The sequence below is a fragment of the Mauremys reevesii genome, linkage group 1, assembly GCF_016161935.1.
Source record: "Mauremys reevesii isolate NIE-2019 linkage group 1, ASM1616193v1, whole genome shotgun sequence".
Lineage (NCBI taxonomy): Eukaryota > Metazoa > Chordata > Testudines > Geoemydidae > Mauremys > Mauremys reevesii.
The window spans coordinates 216,014,673-216,036,612 of record NC_052623.1 but is presented as its reverse complement, the minus strand read 5'-3'; the positions used below and the strand labels follow the sequence as shown (position 1 = coordinate 216,036,612).

The following is a 21,940-nucleotide window of genomic DNA, read 5'->3' as shown; positions in this document are numbered from 1 at the left end:
GGAGTTTGGCTGTTCTCAGTGGTGGCAAATGACAGAACAAAAAGCAATGGTCTCAAGTTGCAGTGGGGGAGGCCTAGGTTGGATATTAGGAAACACTATTTCACTAGGAGGTGAAGCACTGGAATAGGTTACCTAGGGAGGTGATGGAATCTCCATCCTTACAGGTTTTTAAGGCCTGGCTTGACAAAGCCCTGGCTGGGATGATTTAGTTGGTGTTAATCCTGCTTTGAGCAGGGGATTGGACTAGATGATCTCCTGAGGTTTCTTCCAACCCTAATATTCTATGATTCTAACTACAGCTTCTGAGTCCAGTTCCCTGTTGCTCTACTCCTCAAATAAGTACAGGAATAGTGGAGGAAACGAGGGGCTTTATGCCACCTTTGCACTTCCTGCATTCCTGACCCTGCTGGTATATAAACTAGAGCACACCTGAAGCTGTTCTAATTCACACTCTGCTGCAAAAGCCCCCTTTGGGCAGTGGCAACAGACAAAGATAGCCAGAATTCAGCATGCTCCAGCTATGCCCTTTCCCTCCCACACCCAGCACACCTCCTACATCATGGTCTGGGAAGAGAGTGACATAGAGTTCTACATCAAGCAAGGAACCTCCCAACACAAAGGATATTCCCCAAGAGACAGTTCTGCCCACTATAATTTCCTTTATTATGCTGCAGTAGAACGGAGAATTGGGCCCCATCAGTCCTTCACTCTGCAGTATCTATCTATAAATCTATGTACGGTATCTGTCTGTATTCCTGTCTCTTTATGTATTTATATAGACTCATAGACTTTAAGGTCAGAAGGGACCATTATGATCATCTAGTCTGACCTCCTGCACAAAGCAGGCCACAGAATCTCACCCATCCACTTCTATAACAAACCCCTAACCTATGTCTGAGTTATTGAAGTCTTCAAATTGTGGTTTGAAGACCTCAAGCTGCAGAGAATCCTCCAGCAAGTGACCTGTGCCCCATGCTGCAGAGGAAGGCGAAAAACCTCCAGGGCCTCTGCCAATCTGCCCTGGAGGAAAATTCTTTCCCAATCCCAAATATGGCGATCAGTTAAACCCTGAGCATGTGGGCAAGACTCACCAGCCAGAACCCAGGAAAGAATTCACTGCAGTAACTCAGATCCCATCCCATCTAACATCCCATCACAGACCACTGGGCATACTTACCTGCTGATAATCAAAGATCAATTGCCAAATTAATTGCCAAAATTAGGCTAGACCATTATACCATCCCTTCCATAAACTTATCAAGCTTAGTCGTAAAGCCAGATATGTCTTTTGCCCCCACTACTCCCCTTGGAAGGCTGTTCCAGAACTTCACTCCTCTAATGGTTAGAAACCTTTGTCTAATTTCAAGTCTAAACTAGTGTCCAGTTTATACCCATTTGTTCTTGTGTCCACATTGATACTAAGCTTAAATAATTCCTCTCCCTCCCTAATATTAATCCCTCTGATATATTTATAAAGAGCAATTGTATCTCCCCTCAGCCTTCTTTTGGTTAGGCTAAACAAGCCGAGCTCTTTCAGTCTCCTTTCATGAGACAGGTTTTCCATTCCTCGGATCATCCTAGTAGCCCGTCTCTGAACCTGTTCCAGTTTGAATTCATCCTTCTTAAACATGGGAGACCAGAACTGCACACAGTATTCCAGATGAGGTCTCACCAATGCCTTATATAACGGTACTAACACCTCCTTATCTTTGCTGGAAATACCTCGCCTGATGCATCCTAAAATTGCATTAGCTTTTTTAACAGCCATATCACATTGGTGGCTCATAGTCATCCTGTGATCAACCAATACTCCGAGGTCCTTCTCCTCCTCTGTTACTTCCAACTGATGTGTCCCCAATTTATAACTAAAATTCTATATCCTCCCATCATTGTAGTATCTGAGCGCTCATACTTGTCAAGATATTTCAGTTTAACTTCCAGATCAGTGGTGTACAAATACACATTTTGTGTATACATGCTTATATGAAAAAACAGCTTCAGAGTGGTTTTAAAGAGTGCTTCCAATATTTAGAGCAAATATTTAGAGTTGGTCAGAAAGTGTATTTTTTTCCTTAGACAGTTCTGATGAAAATGAAAAAAAAATTGGTGAAATTATCTGCAGAGAAGTTCAACTTTAAAAAAAAAGCCAAAAATTTAAATTTTTGGTTGAAAATTTTTTGATGAAAACTTGAAATTTTCCATAGAAAGAACTTTATTTTTATGGTTTTTGGGTTTTTTTAAAAACAGGTTTGAGGAAAAATATCCAATGAGTCCTACAAATAATACTTTAACTATATTAAGAAAGTTTGAGGATAGGTTTTATGATGAATGCAAATAACTATACTGCTTAAAAGATATAATAATACAAGAAATATTTTAAAATACACACAATTACTACATTATAAATAAATTTACTGAGAACCAGTTTGAGTTACTAAAATAAGTAACTTTTCTGATTGTATTTGTTTACAAAGCAAAAACTACATCTGTCAGTCTGTAAATTCCTCTAATCCTGCTTTAGTAGTGCGATGAACTTGATGAGCTATTTTGCTTTTTCCATCTCTAACTTCTGTGATTATTGAGAAAATAATTATTCATATACAAGTCTCTAAATTAATGTAAATATTCAAACGTAAAAAAGCTCTTAACTGTGTATCTAAAGCTGTAGAAAAAACTGTATGGTATAATGTATTATTTGAGAAATATAACACAATCATCTAATTAAAAATTGTATTTGCATTTGTAGAGAGGAGAAGATTTAAGGTTATTGGCTGAATCTTCACTTTGGTATTTCCTGAATGTTGAGGGCTTATTTAAATTCATAGTCTTAACATAACACTAACTGAAGTTCTTATATCTTAATGTCCCTGGTTTATTTTTCTTCTGGAACAAAACAAAACAAGGCAAATCCAGATTTATCAGGGTAGAAAGTCGTAGGATTTTCACATAAGAAAAATGCAGAGGGAAAAAGCACACAATGAAAATCAGATATGGTGCTGGGAGTGTACAAGTAGAAGTCGTGGTTACAAACCTAGCGGAGTCCTCTCAGGTTAGGCTTAAAAGATACTACAGCACTGAAGGTCAGTAGATCCCTAATGGTGTTCCTGTGGCCATGTTCCACATTTATTTTGACTATCAACTTGACAAGCAGGGATCCCTCTTTCTTTTACTAAGTCATTATGCAATTATGGTTGGCCTTTGTCTTCCAAAAAACAAGAGATATAGTGGTAGCCATTTTAAGTCAGTATTTACTAGCAGTTATCACGCTACTGTCTGAGATGCAGCTAGATTAAGTGTTGTATTTCAGATGCCACTGCATATAACTGTTGGTAAATCCTTGCTTGATAAAGGAAACCATTTTCTGTCCTGTTGAATTATCTGTTAGCTTTCAATTTATTAGAAAAATGGAAAGTTTCCCCATTTTAAAATTTTAATCAATTACATATCATGAGGTCCCTAAAGACTCACTATGCTCCACATGTAGGGCCCAATCCAGTTTGAGAAACACTGAGTATATGATGAGATCTCCAGAACTTTTAATAACCACAGAGATGATTTTTAAAACTTAGATTTATATGTGTGAGGGTCCATAACTAATTAGTCTATCAGGAAGAACTACAGGTACAGAGAAGAGTATGGATTCTGTGATTAAGTTAATTAGGTTATGGGCAGTGGACAGGACAGGGTTGTATATAACAAAACAAGGTACTGTTGGAAGTGAAGGAAATAAGAGATCATTATTACAGATAAGGATGGAGAGGCCTGGTAGTATCAAGACATTTGAGAAAATGGTGAGGCAAGAAAAATAATCCTCTGAAGGTTGAAGGATAGAGGCTTTGTCATAAGCAAGGAGAGAATGGTACAAGTTACACTGTAGATGGAATAGGAAAGGGGAGAGAGAAAGTTGCTTATGATGAGAGCAAGAATATGGCCATGAGTTGGGTTGGGTGAGATGATAAACTAAGACAGAGGGAGGCAAGGATGGAGAATAAGAAGATGGAGCACAGAGGTTCAATGGCCTCATCAGCCCATACTCTAAAATCACTTAAAGAGAAAACCAGAGAAGATACCAGTCAGGGAGAGAAAAGGGGTCAGATTTGAGGTATGAAGACATAAACTACAAAGAGTTTAGATTAGAGAGCATGAGAAGTCTGAAAGGAGAAATGGGCTCAGAAAAGAGTGTGCAAAACTGAAATTCAACCTTAGCTGTGCCTGCAACACCTCTACCATGGTTAAGGTAAGGCACAAATGCTGTTTCATGGGGTATGCAAGGAAACTCCTGAAGGAGGCCAGATTTTATTTTCAGGTTCACATGTATTCTGTCTAAAAAAATCAACGGGGAAGGAGGGAATGTTCCATAGTTGCCAATCCTGCAGGCTCAGCCTGGGATCTGAGAGTCAAGTAGGGCCCTTTCCCTCTAATAATGGTTCTACAGGCCAAACTCATTTCTCAGTGACCTGTGCAGCTCCATTGGCCTTCAAAGGGTCTGCACAGTAGTAACTGATTAGAATAACTTGGTAAACAATTCTCTTGATACACAAGAAGAACTGTTCCTGTCTCTGAGCAGTGTTGGCTCTGCTGAACTAATGGTGTATAATATAGTAAAGCTGTAACTCAAGACCAGCAGCTAGGACTGTGGATAACACAGGGGACAGGTCTGTGAGCATAAAGCAGCCAATATTTTAGACTCTTTTCAGAGTAAAACCACACTGTAAGAGCCCAGTGTTGTGAGCTCTCCTGGTTCATGAGCATCAGGGGCAGTGTGTGAGGCAGTGCAGTGCAGGGCCAGGGGTACTTGGGATTGTCCTTTCTCTGCGTGAAATAACTGCTTCTGGACCTGTAGCTCAATTAAGAGCCAGTACCTGTGACCAGACCCACCCCCATGGGATCCAGCTGCTGCTGCTGCCACCTCTGGCCACCAGAGAGTCTTTCCTTTTAATTGGATCCAGTTTAGAAGTGTAGTTACCGAGACAGCTTCCTGACGGCTGCCATGCCACCCACTTGCCTGTTCCTGTTCTCTGGTTCTCTCTCTCTCCAGTCTCCATCCTCCTTCAGTCACCCGGAGTGATCGACCTCTTTCCTTCCTCCTTGGCCATCCCTTTCCTCTGGTTGACCTTCTCTTTCTAAGTTTTCTCTCCAGCCCTCCCCCTTCCTCTTTTCTATCTCCCCCCACCCCTGCCCTTCTCACCTGTTCTGCCCCCCCCCATTTTGCTGCCTTCCCACCTCATCTCTTTCCTCCTGTCTCCCTTACACACCCTCCCCGTCTCTCCCACTGCCCCCGTTGGTGATTCATACCACGGCTGTGCAGTGCAGCTCCCCGGCGTTGGCTGGGCCCAGCCCTCACAGTGCTGCAGCTTGATTAGCAAATGAGCTTTGGAGATGGGATGCTCTGGACAGATGGAAGCGTGTGACAAGCAGCATCTCGCTCCCTCGCTAAGGGGGCGGACGGTGCGGGAGCCCGGGCCCCTTCCCAGCAATCGTTTCTCTGCCCCCCTCCTCCCCTTGGCGTGCTGCCTGCGACTCTGTGTGTAGGGAGGGGACTGCACTGCCCGGTTCTGACCTCCGGCCACTGGCTCTTAGTGCCTCTCTCTTTTCCTCTCCCCCTGCTCCGCATCTCTCCATCTCCCCTCCCTCCTTCCAGCGCCTCTTAGTCCCGGGTGAACTGAGCTTCTCAGTGTAGCGGCTCGCTCCACATTTACTCCTGGTGGGGGGCGGCTTGGCCTCTCCGGCCAGCTGCCCTGCTCCCAGCCGCACCTGTCCCGTGTCCCTCTTGCCCCCTCCCTCGCCGCCTCTGTCCGTCTGTCTCTCTCAGCCTCAAAATGGCCCCGTCCCTGGGAGCGCTCCCTCTCCATTGCTCCCTGTGTCTTCTGTGGGGGACGCGAATCGATCACCTCCTCGCCCGCTGCCCGCCCTCCCCGCGGTCCCGGGTCCAGGCGGCCTCTCCAGCCCGGCTGGCGGCGGGTGGGTGTGTGCGGACGGCGCGCTCAGCACCGTGCGGGCTCCCGGCTCCCTCTCCCCTGCCTCCTGCAGCCGCGGCGCGGGCTCAGCCAATGGCAGCCCCGCGCTCGGGACCTGAGCTGTTTACCCAATCTCAGCCCTCCCTCCCTCCCCCTGCGAAGATCCTTGTGGCAGCCAAGCCGGGAAGAGCGAGCGAGGGCGGAGAGAGGAGCGAGGGAAAGAGGCAGGGACGCAGAGGGAGCAGAGGGAGAGGAGGCAGCGCTGTGGCAGGCGAGGTGTGGCTGGTCCGAGCATCTTGGCCGGAGGGCCTGGACCGGAGCATCTCCTGCCTCCCTCGCTGCCTCTCGCCGGGGCGGGCAAGGCGCGCTCACCCCGGACCATGCCCCTCCGCCGGCGCAGGCTGGGCCACACTGGACATTCACCATAAGTGGAGCTCCCCCACCCCACCCCCTCCTCCGACACCTTCGCCCACTTCCCTTCCTCCTCACTGCGGCGCCTGCTGCCTCCTCCGCGGGGACCTGCTAGAGTGATGGGCTGCATAGGATCCAGGACTGTAGGTAAGGAGCCGGGGAGGGAGGGGGGAGGAGGCTCCAGGGAGCTGCTGCTGCTCATCTCTCCGGCTGCCTTTCCCTTTGCATGTAGCGATCCTTCCGTGGCTGAAGGGGGATGGACAGGTAAAGGACTTTTCTCCCCCGGTCTCTCTCGCCCTCTCTGCCTGCCCCCCGTCTCTCAACGCCATTGGGTGTGCACGGTGCGTTACAGCTCCCTGTTCTTTGCTGGGCACCGTGCTCTCCCTGCTGCGGGGCGAGCCCCCGCGGTGCGGCTCGGGGGATCCCGAGGTGCGGGCATGCTCCTGAGACGGGGGAGGGTTCTGAGACCTGAATCAGGGGCCAGCCGCACCTTCTCTTCCTCCTAATGGGAGGGTTATTGTTATGGTCGGACTATCCATATCACTGCAGTGAGAGCTGCACATCTCCCCCGCACCCACACACACACACGCCTCATCGGAGAATAACAACACCCAGAGAGTCCCTCCCACCGCACAGAGACATACCAAGGCAACCCCTTTCTGCTGTGCACCCACTTCGCAGCCTCTGTGACAAACCCCATCCTGCCAAGGGACCCCCTCACTATACCCATGCTTAGGCACATCGCCTCAGAATAACACATCTCACATGACCTGAAGAAGAGCTCTGTGTAGCTCAAACGCTGGTCTCTTTCACCAACAGAAGGGGGTCTATTAACAGATACGACCTCACCCACCTTGTCTCTCACACACCCCCTGGGACACTGTCCACCCATCCAGCTCTGCAGCCCACACTCTCACACACCACCCCTAAGGGATATATGTCACACACCCACCTCATCCAGCTCACCAGTACCTCCCACTCCAATACCTTTCCCAAACTACACAAACCCTGTACAACCCCCTGAGAACAGACCCAATCACGTACGGCTGTGGGAGGTGAACCACTTCCCCCAAAAAGCACACTGAGGGAAGACTTTTCAAAAGATGTGTTCCTCTGCCTGTGACACCTGTCCCTGATCGGAGGATAAGAAACCCAGCTTTCCCCTGCTGCTGAGCACCTCCCCCTCACTCTACACATCAAGAGGACACTCCTGGGAACATCTTCTCACTGTGTCACCAATGTACCCTCAGAGTAACAAGCATACGCCCTTACCTAAAGATTTCTACCCCACATCCACCCTTCATCTCCCACCACATCCAACAAGAAGGTACTGTCCTCTGTAATACCTCACAACATCAGAGAACACCAAACACTTTCTCTAGGATACTTCTTTCCCAGCATGATGGCACCTGGACCCTTTCCCTGTCGCAAGTCAGCCACACTGCCCTCTCTCATGCCTCATTCCCCCAGGCTGAGTGAGCACTTTGCCGAGGACATTATTTATCTATCCTGCCATGTTGCCTTATCAGTGTGGTCTCTGAACTAAACGTAACTGACCCCCTTCCCCCCATCACACACCCCCATCAGAAAATAACAAACATCTTCAGTGACACCCACTCCCAGTTGGCTAGAACTGTATTGAGCTGCTCATCTTTACCCACACAGATTTTTTTTTTAAACATAGGACTACATTTTTATGACTGGAGGCCTGAATTCTGCATTGCAAAAAGTCTGTGTAACTGGTCACCTGCATTTGCAGGTAACAATGTGTGGACACGGTCATTTAGGTGACTAAATGTCCATCTGTCTGCCTGATGATGATAACTAATTGCAACTTGCATGTGCAAGTGCACCTATACCATAACTTTTAAAAATAGGGTCCATAATATTCCAAGGTATTGTTGGACCTGTTGTAATATATTGGCTTTGTATATGTATAAGGGGCATTGTCCTATAATGTTGGTCCCACAAAGAAAATAAGAGATCTACTAATAGTGTTAGCTGAAGGAGTTTGCCTTTACCTCATATGATAGAGACCTGTGTTTTGGGAGCTATAGAATCAGGGTTCTAGTGTGTGTGTGAGAGAGAGAGATCTGCCTAATAATTGTGTCTGATGCCTACCACCTGTGCCCACTGCTCCCAGCTCTCGCTCATCAGTGACCATAGCTCTCTGGAGTGCTGGGTCAGGGAGCTAGACACTGCGCAGAGGTGGTGGGAAAAGTGGGGAAGTTTGTCTGGAGGAATTCTGTTGGGAGTGGAGAATCTGTGCTATCCAATCTTATAGGCACCCATTATGAGGCTTTCTCAGGACTGTGAAGATGGCCTGTGTAGGAAATTAGTGCCTTTAAATACCAGGTCAGAGAGGTATAGGCCTCTGAGCTGCAAGACATGGTTGTGATCTTAGCCCCTGACACAATGTATCACTGAGACACTGATTAAAACACTAGAACTATATAAAATGACATGGCATACATTAAATGGATTAAAAGCTGGCTAACTGTTAGGACTCAAATGTGAACAAGGAATCGTGGTTGTGTGTTTCTAGTGAGGTCCCGCTGGGATTAGTTCTACACTATTTAACATTTTTAATCAATGACCTGGAAGAAAACATAAAAAACCGTCACAGAAAAAGTTTGCACATAACACAAAAATTGGGGAAGTGGTAAATAATGAAGGGAAGAGGTCACTGGCTCACTTGATTTGTGGGTCCTGGTGGATAATCAGCTGACTATGCTTATCAGGGGGGAGGGATAGCTCAGTGGTTTGCACATTAGCCTGCTAAACCCAGGGTAGTAAGTTCAATCCTTGAAGGGGCCACTTAGGGATCTGGGGCAAAAGTCAGTACTTGGTCCTACTAGTGAAGGCAGGGGGCTGGACTTGATGACCTTTCAAGGTCCCTTCCAGTTCCAGGAGATGGGTATATCTCCAATTATCATTATGCACTCTCAGTGCTACTCTATGGTCAAAAGGGCTGATACAATCCTGGAGTGCATAAACAAGGGACTCTCGAGTAGGAGTAGAGAGGTTATATTTCCTCTGTATTTGGCATTGAAGTGACTGTTGCTGGACTACTGTGTCCAGTTCTGGTGCCCACAATTCAAGAAGAATGTTGATAAATTTAGAGGGTTCAGAGAAGAGCCACAAGAATGATTAAAGGATTGGACAACATCCCTTCAAGTGACAGACTCAAGGAGCTCAATCTATTTAGCTTAACAAAGAGAAGGTTAAGGGGTGAGTTGATTACCATCATAAGTATGTATATGGGGAATAAATATTTGATAATGGGCTCTTCAATCTAGCATAGAAAGATATAACATTATCCAATGGTTGGAAATAGAAACTAGAAATATTCAGACTGGAAATAAGGTGTACATTTTTAACAGTGAGAGCAATTATCCAGTGGAACAATTTAACAAGAGTTATGGTGGGTTCTCCATCACTTACAATTTTTAAATCAAGATTGGATGTTTGTCTAAAAGATCTGCTCTAGGAATTTTTTCAGGGAAGTTCTATGGCCTGTGTTATATCAGAGGTCAGACTAGATGATCACAATGGTCCCTTCTGGCCTTGGAATCTATGAATCTTGCTGGCCTGTTTCTTGCAGAATTGATTTAATATTGGGTCTATATGTTCTATCACTCAAATCAAGTGGTTGTGGGGCTAGAAGAGGGAACAATGATACTGTACTGGTTGTTCTCTGAATTTGAATGGTTTTTGACTCAGGACTTTGGATTATGGAAGTTAGTGATAGAAAAGCCTAGTAAATCACATTTAGTCTCTCATACACCACTGCTGGATTTTTCCCTAGGATTACTCCAGGGCTTTGTCTATTCCATAAATTGTTTATTTCAAACTTATACTCTGTGTGTGTGTGTATTATATATATATATATATATATATATATATATATATATATAATATAGTCTTTTGTCTGGTGAAAAAAGTTTCCCTGGAACAAAACCCCCTCATTTACATTAATTCTTATGGGGAAATTGGATTTGCTTAACATCATTTCACTTAAGTCACATTTTTCAGGAACATAACTACAACGTTAAGTGAGGAGTTACGGTATAGAAAATGATGGTGATCTTGAAGGTGGATAGTCTTCAGAATCCTGTATGTTGAGGATGGATTTCCCTAAACAAAATAAGTCAATGCAGTTATTTAATTATTATTACCATACTGCTCATTTAGTATTACTCATTGCATTCACTGACACTCAGTGCTACTTTAAAGGTGAAATTGTAAAAGGAAGATCTGCCTATTTCAGCTATTTATTTTTTATCACAACTGCATCTAAAATGATAGTACCAGTAGAGCAGGGGTGCCCAAACTTGGTTTGTGGCTTGTTCAGGGTAAGCCCTAGGCGGGCCGTGAGACATTTTGTTTACCTGAGCGTCTGCAGGCACAGCTGCTTGTAGCTCCCGCTGGCAACTATATTTTTTGCTCAAACATGAGATTTCAAGAATAGTCCAGAAGGAAGACAGGCAGTCCTTAAGAAAGAAGTATGAAATTAAAAAAAGTTTACCAACCTGAAGATCCTACATGTTCAAACATGTTCCTTTCATCATCTTCAATGCAGCTTCCTCCTGCGAAGGAACACTTCTCAGGATGTTGTTTCATTCGGGCAATCAGGCCTTGCATTTCTTTGTTGCACTGTTTGCATTTTGCACACATGCCTGTCATACCCACAGGTAGAGGAACTTCATTAAAATATTCCCAAACTGGCTCTCTTTTACGGCCTGCTGCCGTTCTAGGTTTTCCCTTCTACTGAGAGAATGGTATGGTAGATCTCAAATCAATGAAGGCTTCACTCAGAAAGACCTCGAGACTTCTGGAATATGCTGCTCAAAGAGTTTCATTTTTGTTTCTACTGCGTGTCCCGCCCGTCTCACATTTATCTTCAGACCTCTTCTTGTCCAGATCTATTCCGCCCCCAACAATCTTCTGTCCATTGAACTTTTTGAAACTTTGCACTTTTAGAGAGAGGTAAGGGATTGACACTGTGTACACAAATTTGCAGAGACACAATAGGATTGAGGTCTGTTATTTCTCACCTCTAGATATTATTTATTTAAAAACATTTTTGCGAGTAACAAGCATGTTATCTCTGGAGACACAAATCCACAGTTTGAGTCTGCAAAACTAAGGATCTCTGATGGTATCTTCTAGACTGAGCACTGAGTCCCATTGGGTAGATAGAAAGATTAACCTAAATAATCTATACAGAAGCCCCTGGACCCCCACAAGATTGTGTCCCTAATCCATGAACTATTGGAACTCATTTACAAAACTTTTCTTAAACATTACATGAGTATATTGTCTCATACTATAGAACTAGAATTTATAATCCCTATTCCATGATGAGATATCTTTGAGCTATAATGTATCTTAATTAAAACTATCTTTAGATAGTTTTATTCCCCAAAAAGCATTTATCAAAAAAATCCAATTTAAATTAAAAAAAAAATCAGATTTTTTTTTTAAACATTGATTTTTATCCACCCTGGTTCCTGTCCTAGGAGGTTTGCAATCTCCCTTGTGGAGACTATTCCACAGTCTATTAGATCTCACAGTTAGCAAATATTTGCTGATATGCATCCTGAAATATTCCTTTCTTGAATTTCATTTCATGACTCCTAGTTATATCCCTTTGCCCTAACTTATTACTCTCAGGAAAGACCTTCTTTGAAAATCCCCTTGGTGGGCCATCTGCCTCAGTAGCCAGATGTCTCTGAGCTGACTAAGCTACCTCTCTTCACTGCTTTTTGAATTCCTTTGTGCTGTGAGGGTATCAGCCTCCTACTAAGAACACTTCTGTTTGTTTGTCAGGGATTTTGTAGATATAATGGCATCCACTATTTGGCCACTTAGAGAGAGTATCTCTCTGTCTCTCTTTCCTTCAGGCACTATAACCAAGTTGGCATAATGGTGGTAATATTTATGATGTGTACTGTGGTAGTGCCTAGGAGCCCGAGTCATGGACCAAAATCCCATTGTGGTAGGCACTGTATAGTCACAGAACAAAAAGATTGTCCTGTTGGCACTCTTGCTTTTTTTAATGAATCTGAATTTCGGCATCAGAGTGTCTTTGTCCAGACCAGTGGTCCCCAAACTTTTCATCTGGCGGGCGCCAGATGAAGGACCGTGGCGGCGGTGAAGCACCCGCTGAAATGCTGCCGAATTTCTGTGGCGTTTCGGCGGCGACGCCTCTCGATGATTTAGATGCCCCCGCAGGTGCCATGGCACCTGCGGGCACCGCGTTGGGGACCCCTGGTCCAGACCATCTTAGTGCATTAGGGCTTGTCTACATGGGGAAAAAGCTGACAGGAGCTGGTGCACAGCAGCTCTTCTACACTAACTGCCTACCTGGACACACTTACTGCACATGGAGAGTAACCCTTGTGCACATTAGCTTAATGCTCTTTGGAAGTGTACTAAGCCAAATTGCCTGATGGCACACTTAGGGTACGTGTACACAGGGATAAAAAAGCCTTGGCTGACCTAGGTCAGCTGACTCAAGCTCATGGGACTCAGGCTTTGGGGCTGAAAAATTGCTTTGTAGACATTCAGGCCTGGGCTGGAGTCCAAGCTCTGGGCCCCTGTGAGGGACAAGGTCCTAGAGCCTGGGCATCTACACAGCAATTTTTAGCCCCACAGCCCAAGGCCTCCAAGCCCAAGTCAGCTGACCTGAGCCAGCTGCGGCCACGCTGCAGGTCTTTTATCCCTGTGTAGACAAACCCTTAGTGCTCAGTAAGAATGTCCACATGGGGAGTTAGTGCGGAGTAGCTAGTGCACTTTAAATTCACACCCAGGCTTACTGCACACTAACTTGCTGTATAGAAAAGACCTTAGTCTGGTAACACTGGCACATTGTTTTTAAACTTTGAACAAAAGATTAAATTGACTTATTGGCAGTGAAAGCTGCCACATTTACAGCATTGGAAACTGAAGATCTGTACTGATCTGGTACCTCGTGGACAGTGGTTGTGCCGGTGTGACAGCCTCTATCATGGCTGACATCAGAGACCCAGAACAGAAAGCCAGCTTAAGCTAAAGTGCCGGGTTCCATAGGAGGGCCTGTAACAGACTCACATGCTTTATGGATTCGTTGTAATGGTAGGACACAACACACAGAGATCACGGAGTGTCTCCCAGACTGCTGCCAGCCAGCTGTAAGAGCAAGAGATTTCAGTTTTTTAAAATGAAAACATGGAGTCTGGAGCACAGTTATGTGCCAACTTCCAGAAAAAAAAGGTTATTATGCAGCTGCATAATCACATTGTACAAGGAACCCTATATTGGATTTATAGTACAGACAATGAAAGAAGTTAGTTGCCTTGATTATAGCTGTGGCAGAGCATTACCCTGCAGAGCTGGTCAGTGTGGTGAAGGCTCCCCCTCCTGTAAAGCAGACTTGTTGGTGATCAGTTTTACAGCTTCTTCATGTCAGAGACCATGATGTGGGTGGCCAGGCCTGCTGGTTGTAGTAGGAGTCAGTCACCAGGAATAGGAGCCCAAGGTCAGAGCAGAAGTCAGGAATCAGAACCATGGGTCAGAACTGGGTTACCTGGAATAAGCCAAAGTGGAGCAGGGCTGGGAAGGAGGCAGGAGCTACCACAGCTGTGGGTAAATGCTTTGAGCAGCCATCAAACTTTGGCTGCTGAGCTTAACAGCTGGTCTGATGACTCTTCCCACCAATCTGGCAGTGTAGCCAATCAGGCAGCAAACAGGCCAGCTCTGCTGGTTAGGGTGCCCAAAGATTGGCTCTTCAGCAGGCCCCAATTCCTGACAGCTCACTAGGAAGTAAGTTCAGTCATGTTAAAGCCAATCTCTCTTGAGCCAGTTGAACCACTCTCCTTGTTGAAGGTGAAGATTTCTCAATAAGATCTTGGAAGTAGTTAATTACTCTGCATGATGTGTTTTGTAAAAACTAATGGCAATGCAATCTCCCATTGACTGAGGTGTATAATCAATCTCTTCTGGGTGGAAGGTGAGGTGCCATCCTGGGTGAAGCATGCTGAGTGGTTCTTTCCAGTTATTACACAGAGTGACACATTCCCTTTCCCTGGAGAGAGTGATTGAGCAGCTTCATGACTGAGCAGCTCAGTAGGCATATAAATGAAATGGGATTTTATGACACCTTGCAACCTTATATGAGGACATGGAATGGCTCAAAGATGACAGTGGCATGTACAATGATGGAAGGAAGACAGTTCTGCATATTACTAGTCAGGACTAGAGCTGGGCAAATAATGAACTTTTGGCTTTGCTATCAATTCCTAACAATAAAGTGTGTGTGTGTGTGTGTGTATATATAGTTTCAGCTTGAACTGAAAATGATTTTTAAACTTTCTTTAGGAAATTAAAGAATACAAGAAATTTCATTTTCAAAAGACTACAAAATTTCCCAAAATAACTGAAATGTTTCATTTTGATTTCAAGCATAACACTTTTTAATTATGTTTTGATAAAATTAAAAAAAAATTCACATACATTTATTTTGAATAAAAAATTAGATTGTTTTGTTTCAAAAATGTCTAAACAATACATTTTGATTTTTTGATTGAAACAATTCAGTGAAATTGACAGGAATTCATGAATTTTTTTTGGTGTTGCCTGAACTATAATTTTAACAGAAAAAAGTTTCAGTTGAAAAATGTTGCCCACCTCTGAGTAGGACCATAATTTCCTGAAAGGTATGTAGTGTCCCCCATAATATAGAAGAGGGAGGACTCAGGTGTAGTCTAGATTTAATATTTAAGTTGACATAGCTACAGTGCTTAGGGATGTAAAAAAATCCACATCCCTGAGCGACAGATACACTGACCCAACCTCCAGTGTAGACACAGCTAGGTCAACAGAAGAATGCTTCTGTTACTGTCACACAGAGAGATGGAGTTCGTACAGCGATTGAAAAACCCCTTCCCATCACTGTAGTCGGCATCTACATTAAGGAGTTATCTTGGCAGAGCTGCAGTGATGTAGCTATGCTGCTATAGTCCCTATAGTGTAGACTGGGCTCAGTTGTAATGAGTATAAAGGGGAGTCTTAACTAATGACTTGTCTTCACTGCAACAATTAACTCAAGTTACTGAACTCACACTAGCTTTGCTAGGGTGAGAGTTACCATACTGCAAAACAACACTGGAGTTATATGCAGTGTATTTATAGCCATGTTGGTCCCAGGATATTAGAGAGACAAGGTGGGTGAAATAATATATTTTATTAGACCCACTTCTGTTGGTGAGAGACACATGCTTTTGAGCTACAGAGTTCTTCTTCTGAAGAAGAGCTCTTTGTGGCTCAAAAGTTTGTACAGATTGATTTGATTAGCAGCATGGAATGACTGGATTAGCAGAGTGGTTGGATTAGCTACTGATGAATTGTATCTCAAGCTGTTGCATTTCTACTGCATCACTAGCTTGAGCATCAGTTCTCAAGCTTCAGCTCACCACCATGATAGGCCAACTATCTTGAGTTAAAAGCACTACTTAACTCAAGCTAGAGATTTTTTTGTGTGGACATGAGTCAAGTTAGGGGTAACACTCAAGTTATCTGTGTTGTTGTAACCCTTCTGCCATTCAGAGTTGGCAGAAACGAGGGCTGGGTTCAGTATCACGGGGTTTCTTTTCAACAATACAACACAAAACCAGCTAGAGCCCCCACCCAGTGACCTGGAACAATTACATACCACTCACTGGGCGCCTCGAAGAGGCAATACTTCCCCTCTTGCAAGCAGAGTCTGAGTGTAGCAAATAAACTTTTAATAAAAGGAGATAAGTAACCTGGCATTAATTTGGGAAAATGCCACAAACAGGGTTCATTAACATAAACCATGAGCAAAAGACCTACCCTACCCCACCTAAGTAAGTTGGGCAGTATCCTTTTCCCTCAGGTTCTTAAGTCCAGCAAACAAAAATCCCTTTAACATGCCCATCCCTTCTCCACCCCCCACTCACAGTTGTTGTCCTGTATCAGTGCAGGCCCAGAGTTCAGAAGTACATCCGCAGAGTTCACCTCCCACCCTGGGTAGAAAAGAAGGCACCATGCTTGCTCCACTGTCCTGGCATTCACTCACCACTCCTCATTGCCAGCCACCTTGCTGGCCACTTGCCAGGATGTCTTCAGGTGCTACCACTTAACACAGCTCTCAGTGATTTTAGCTGTTAGTGGGGGATCCTCACTGCTAGTGCACACTGGGTATTCCCTTGCATCAGAGACACTGTCCCAAAGCAGATCTAATGCTGAAACCTATGTATCAATGATTTCAGCTCTTCAGTGTGTAAGACAACTCTCAATTGAGCCTAAATTAGCTCTTTTATTACCCAGTGGCAAGAAGACAGGTCAAATGAGCTCTTAAACAGCACCCACCCTCTCACCTCTCATTGGTCTTTGGAACCCATGTCCCCTGCCTAATGAATGTTGTTTAGTTTAGGGTGAGTCCTTCAATCAGGGTATGCCAAGCATAGTTCTGCTGCCTTTGATGCACATACCAAGGATAACAACCCCTTGTTACTCCTGCCTCAATAACAAGGAGCCTGAGGATCCAACACTAGCCAAAAGTGATCATTTGGGCAAGCAATCCCATCTTGCTGAGCACCTAGGCAGAGTGGGTGTGTCCATGCAAATGAGGTCAGCTCCTAAAGTGTTCTTCCACAGTTCATCACTAGATGTCAGGGGAGAGCTCATTCACACCCTGCTTTCACTGTTTTCAGCCAGCCAGGATGAGGGCAATTTAGTCTAGTGGTTGGAGCAGGTATCAGGCCAAGAGATTGGAGCAGGCATAAGGAACCAAGGACTAGGATCAGAGCTGGAGTCAGTAGTGAGAAGCCAAAGTCAAGGGTCAAACCAGAGCTCAGGAACTGGATACCAGAGCGAAGGGTCAAGCCGGAGGCCAGGAACTGGAGCGAGCAGGGTAGCACGCAAGGAAAGGACAATACAGAGGCAAGGCAGGGGCAGCAGAAACAAGGTAACACAGGAGCATGCATGGGCATGAGCATGAGCATTGAGCAGCCAGAAAGCTGCTGCTGCTGGCTTATGAGCTGGCCTGCTGTCCCTGCAGCCAATCAGGTGGCATGGTGAATCAGGCAACCTGCTGACCAGCTGTCCTGATGAGACTGCTTGGAGATTAGGTCTGCTGCAGGTCCTGATTCCAGACAATACTCTCCTCTGTAGGGCACCATCTAGGCCCTGGGGTCGGGTTTCTAAGGGTAAGCATGCTGAAAGGCACGCAGGAGAGCTGGGGCATGGAAGTGTTCTGTACATTCCCATGAATGTTTGTCTGGGATGTACCCATTCCAGTCAATTACATATTGTAGTTTCCCTTGGACCCAATGAGAGTCTAGAATCTGCTGAAGCACACGTTCTTCTTGGCTCTCTATCCCAAAGCCAGGTGTCAGCTGACGGGATAGGTCAACATGTCATTTGTAAGTTGCCCTGGTGACTTCTAATTTCTTCTGGGGTTCTTGGAGTGCCTGCTGGATGTGGGTTGTGAGTTTGGTAGCAACAGGCATTGATGATTCAGAGGGGATCTCTGGATGAGCACAAAGATAGAAACCATAATTAGTGAGCAAAGAAGGGAGTCTGTTTGGTGGAGACCTCTATAGCTTTGCTGTAAGCAAACTCAGCATGAGGGATCAGGGACAATCAGTAATATTGATGATAGATTTAGGGAGCCATGTAGTTCAAGGGCTTGACTGACTTGTTCTGCCTGCCCATTGGTCTTTGGGTGACAGGCCACTGAGGTTAGGGCATTGATACTCAGGTGGCATAGAAATTCTCACCAGAAGTAGGAAATAAATTGGCATCCTTAGTCAGACATTATCCTGCAGGCATGCAGTGGAGATGAAATATGTTGATCACAAACAAGCAGGCTGTCTCCTGAGCAGAGGGAGGAGGCACCTGCAATGGAACAAACACTATCTTGGTTAAGTGGTTGATCACCTCTAGAAAGCATGGCTTTGGGAGGGTGGTAATTCCATGATAATGTCCATGGAAATGATGGTCCACAGTTGAGGTGGAGTGGGTAAGGGCTGGAGGAGACCCAGTGGTCTTGAATGAATGGGGGTCTTGGTCTGGGTGCAAAGGTCACAGGACTCTACATAGGATGCCACAGAGGTACATACAGCAGGTCATCAAGTTCCTGTTAAGGTCTGGGCCTGGTTGTGGTGTAAGGCTTGATAGGTTTGGATGGCAAGGTGATTGCTAGGTAACAGAGTGGTCAGAGGCTACAGTGCCAGAAAGGACCTTGGAGAGCTTGGGAATCATGGACATTGTCTCTTCACCCAGTTTGTAGTACTCATCCTTTTGTGACAATGCATCCGCCTTCCCATTCCTTGTCCCCAGCTCGTAGGTGACCACAAACTTGAATTACATCAAGTGGAGGGACCAGGGTGCCTGTCGCTGGTTCAGGTGCCTGGCTGTTTTAGGTACTGCAAGTTTGTATGATCCATCAGAACTTGAACCAGGAACCTAGCACCATCTAGAAGATGCCGGTCCTTGAGGTAAGATGATATAAGCAAGAAATTCAAGGGTGTCCCAGTCAAACTCTCATTTCTCCAGCTTTGCATATAGATGAATCTGGTATAGCCTTTCAAGAACACTATGCAAATGCTGGTCACGAAGAACTGGGTCTTTGGAGAAAATCAGAATGTCATCAACGTACATAATGACAAAGTGGTCCAGCATATCTTGGAATATATCATTCATAAAGTGTTGAAACGTTACTGAAGCACTGCATAGGCCAAATAGGAAGACTACATATTCATAGTGGCTGTATTGAGCATGAAAGGTGGTCTTCCACTCATCCCCATCATGCATGCATGCCAGATTATAGGCACCACACATCTCTATCTTCATCAAAATACTGGCCACACATAACTGATTTAAGATCTTGTTGATAAATGGGAGCAGGGACCAGTTTCATATGGTCACCTTGCTCAGGGCCCAGAAGTCAACACACACATGCAAAGAGCTTTCCTTCATGACCAAAAAGACCGGAGAATCCACTTGGGATGTGGCTGGGCAGATGAAACTCTTCCGAGCTTTCTTCTGCAAGTTTGGGTTCAGAGAGAGCATATGTCTACCAAATGGGATCTTGCTTTTGAGCTTGAGATTGATCAGCCAATTGTAAGTCCCATTCGGAGGCAGGATGTCTGCCTTCACCTTGTCAAAAACATCAACAGAGTCTCAGTATTTGTGGGAGATCTTGGCTGTCGCAGATGGAGCTGCAGGGGCACTAAGGGTCCCAGTGGTTTTGCTGCCTGAGGGTGAGGGTCTTCCAGCACATGACATGAACCACAGAACATACCAGTCTGGTTCTCAGATCCTGGGAGGCAGGGTAGCCAGAAATATCTGGAGTTAATGTGTAGGATCCCCTTCCGCCAGTGAATGTGGGGGTCATGGGTGGTAAGCCAAGGTATACCTAGGGTGATGGGAGAATAAGGGGCATGGATTAATCCAAATTGTAGGATTTCCTAGTGCCCCCAGAGGGTGATAACCATTACTGGCAAGGTTACTGGTCCCAAGGAGAGAAGAGACCCAGTAAGAGTCTCAACCAGATCTGGATAGTCCTTGCATATGGTGGGAACCATATGGGTCTTAAAGTTCAAGACCATAAAGTTACCTGAGGCCCCCCGAGTCAACTAGGACCTCTAAGTGAATCTTGGAGCTTACTGGTAGTAAAATCAATAGAAGTATTCGGATCTGCATCGGAAACTGGATTGGGGGTCCTGAAGTGCAATTGTGGTCCCATGGGTGCTGCTGGGAATTACCAGAGGTGGGAGAAGACCATCTCTGTCTGGACCCACTCCTCCTGGCTTGGGACCTGGCATTTCCCACCCCTGGTTCCATCTGAGTCTTCACTGGATATGTCAAGGCAAGATGGCCAGGTTCCCCACAATATAAGCACCAATGCCGGGCATTAGGCTTGTGCTTCTCGGAGTCAGAGAGGTGCGGGAAAACCTGGTTAGCTTTCAAGAACTCTGGTGCCAGGGAAGCTCTGCGTGCTTGGAGTGTCATGGGTGGGGTGAATGGCAGCCTCTGGAAAATTGAGGTACACTCATGCCGCAGCTCTGTGAGGCGATCATTGATTCTGATGCACAAGTCAAACAGATTGTTCAAACTGGATGGAGGCTCCACCCACATAAGCTTGTCCTTGATATTCTCGTTTAACCGCAGATGGAAGTGATGGCTCTGTGCTGTCTCATTCCACGCAGTGCCAGAAGCCAAATAATGAAATTCAGCAGCGTACTTGGCAATGGGCCGGCATCCCTGACATAAGGCCTGAAGGGTTGGCTCAATGGTCCACACCTGGTTGCTGTCATCCACGATAAGGGACATGGTTTGAATGAATTACTCTAATTGTCACAAGAGGGGGCAGGACTGTTCCCGAAAGTGGGAATCCCAGGCAAGGACTCCCAGTCAACCACACGGGCCTGGTCCATGGGGAATGATCGGGAGTGTAGGAGAAACAGGAGCCAACACTGGTTCAGGAACCCACAAAACTTGTCCCAATCTCTGTCAAATTTGTCAGGCAGCAGAATCTTTGGCTCCAGGGAGGGTGGAGTAGGAGGAGCCAGCAGAGCAACCTGCTCCTGTAAGGCAGCATTCTCTGATTGCAGGAGAGTCACTTGTACCTGAAAGTTCTGGACAGTGTCCACCAGTTCCACTAGGACCTAGTAGGGTTCATGTTTGCACTGAGGATCCCTGGCCCTAATTTTAGGGGATGCTCAATCTGTCATCCAACTGGTCTGAGAATGACCTAGCCTAGTGGTTAGAGCAGGCATCAGAAACCAGGGACTAGGGTCAGACCTGGAGTCAGTAGTCAGAAGCTGGAGCCAACGGTCAAGCTGGAGTCTGTAATCAGAAGCCAAAGACAAGACGGAGGGCAGGAACTGGAGTGAGCAGGGCAGCACCATAAGGAGGGGTGCAAGGCAGGGACAGCAGGAACAAGTTAACCCAGGAGCAAGCAGAGTGGTGGCCATGAGCACGGAGTAGCCAAGGAGCTGCTGCAACTGCTGGCTGAAGAGCCAGCCTGCTGGCCCCTGCAGCTAATCACGTTGCATGACCAATCCAGCAGCCTGCTGCAGGCCAGTTGTACTGATGAGACTGCCTGGAGACTAGCTCTGCTGCAGGCCCTGATTCCAGACAGCTGTGAAGACATTTCCTGAGACTGTTGGACAAAGACAGACCCTGTGTGTCTCTGCGTTTGTCCAGCTCCCAGATTGACTAACACAGTTTGTGCTGGCTAGTGTCACTTCACACAGCCTCCTTAAATCCCGGTTTGGATTGAAACAGAATAGACTGCTGATGACACTAGAGCATCATCTCCATTTCTCCAACAGCCACTCTGATTTCTATGGTGCCTCCATGCTGAAATCTGCAGCAAACTTAAATTTTCCACAGCAACCTGAACTGGTTGGAAAAATATTCCCAAAAAATTAAAAACAAAGGAAATTTTCAATACAGAAGAAAAACCCAGGAAAACACAGGTGCTATCGAAACTGATGTTCGTGCCTTAGTATGTAAGTCTCTTCTATCAGTGAAAGGCAGTACTAACCTAGTGCCCC

General features: G+C 45.6%; 1 protein-coding gene across 2 annotated transcripts in view; it reads left to right on the top strand.

The window, feature by feature from the left end:
* The first annotated feature begins 6,211 nt into the window (after positions 1-6,211).
* Positions 6,212-21,940, top strand: part of FAM131B (family with sequence similarity 131 member B) — a 51,259-nt gene continuing 35,530 nt past the window's right edge. For both annotated transcript variants that reach the window (XM_039518374.1, XM_039518364.1), the window contains exon 1: positions 6,212-6,515. In XM_039518374.1, coding sequence (XP_039374308.1) covers positions 6,488-6,515 — 28 coding nt within the window. In that variant the 5' untranslated portion in view covers positions 6,212-6,487. The remainder of the gene's footprint in view (positions 6,516-21,940) is intronic.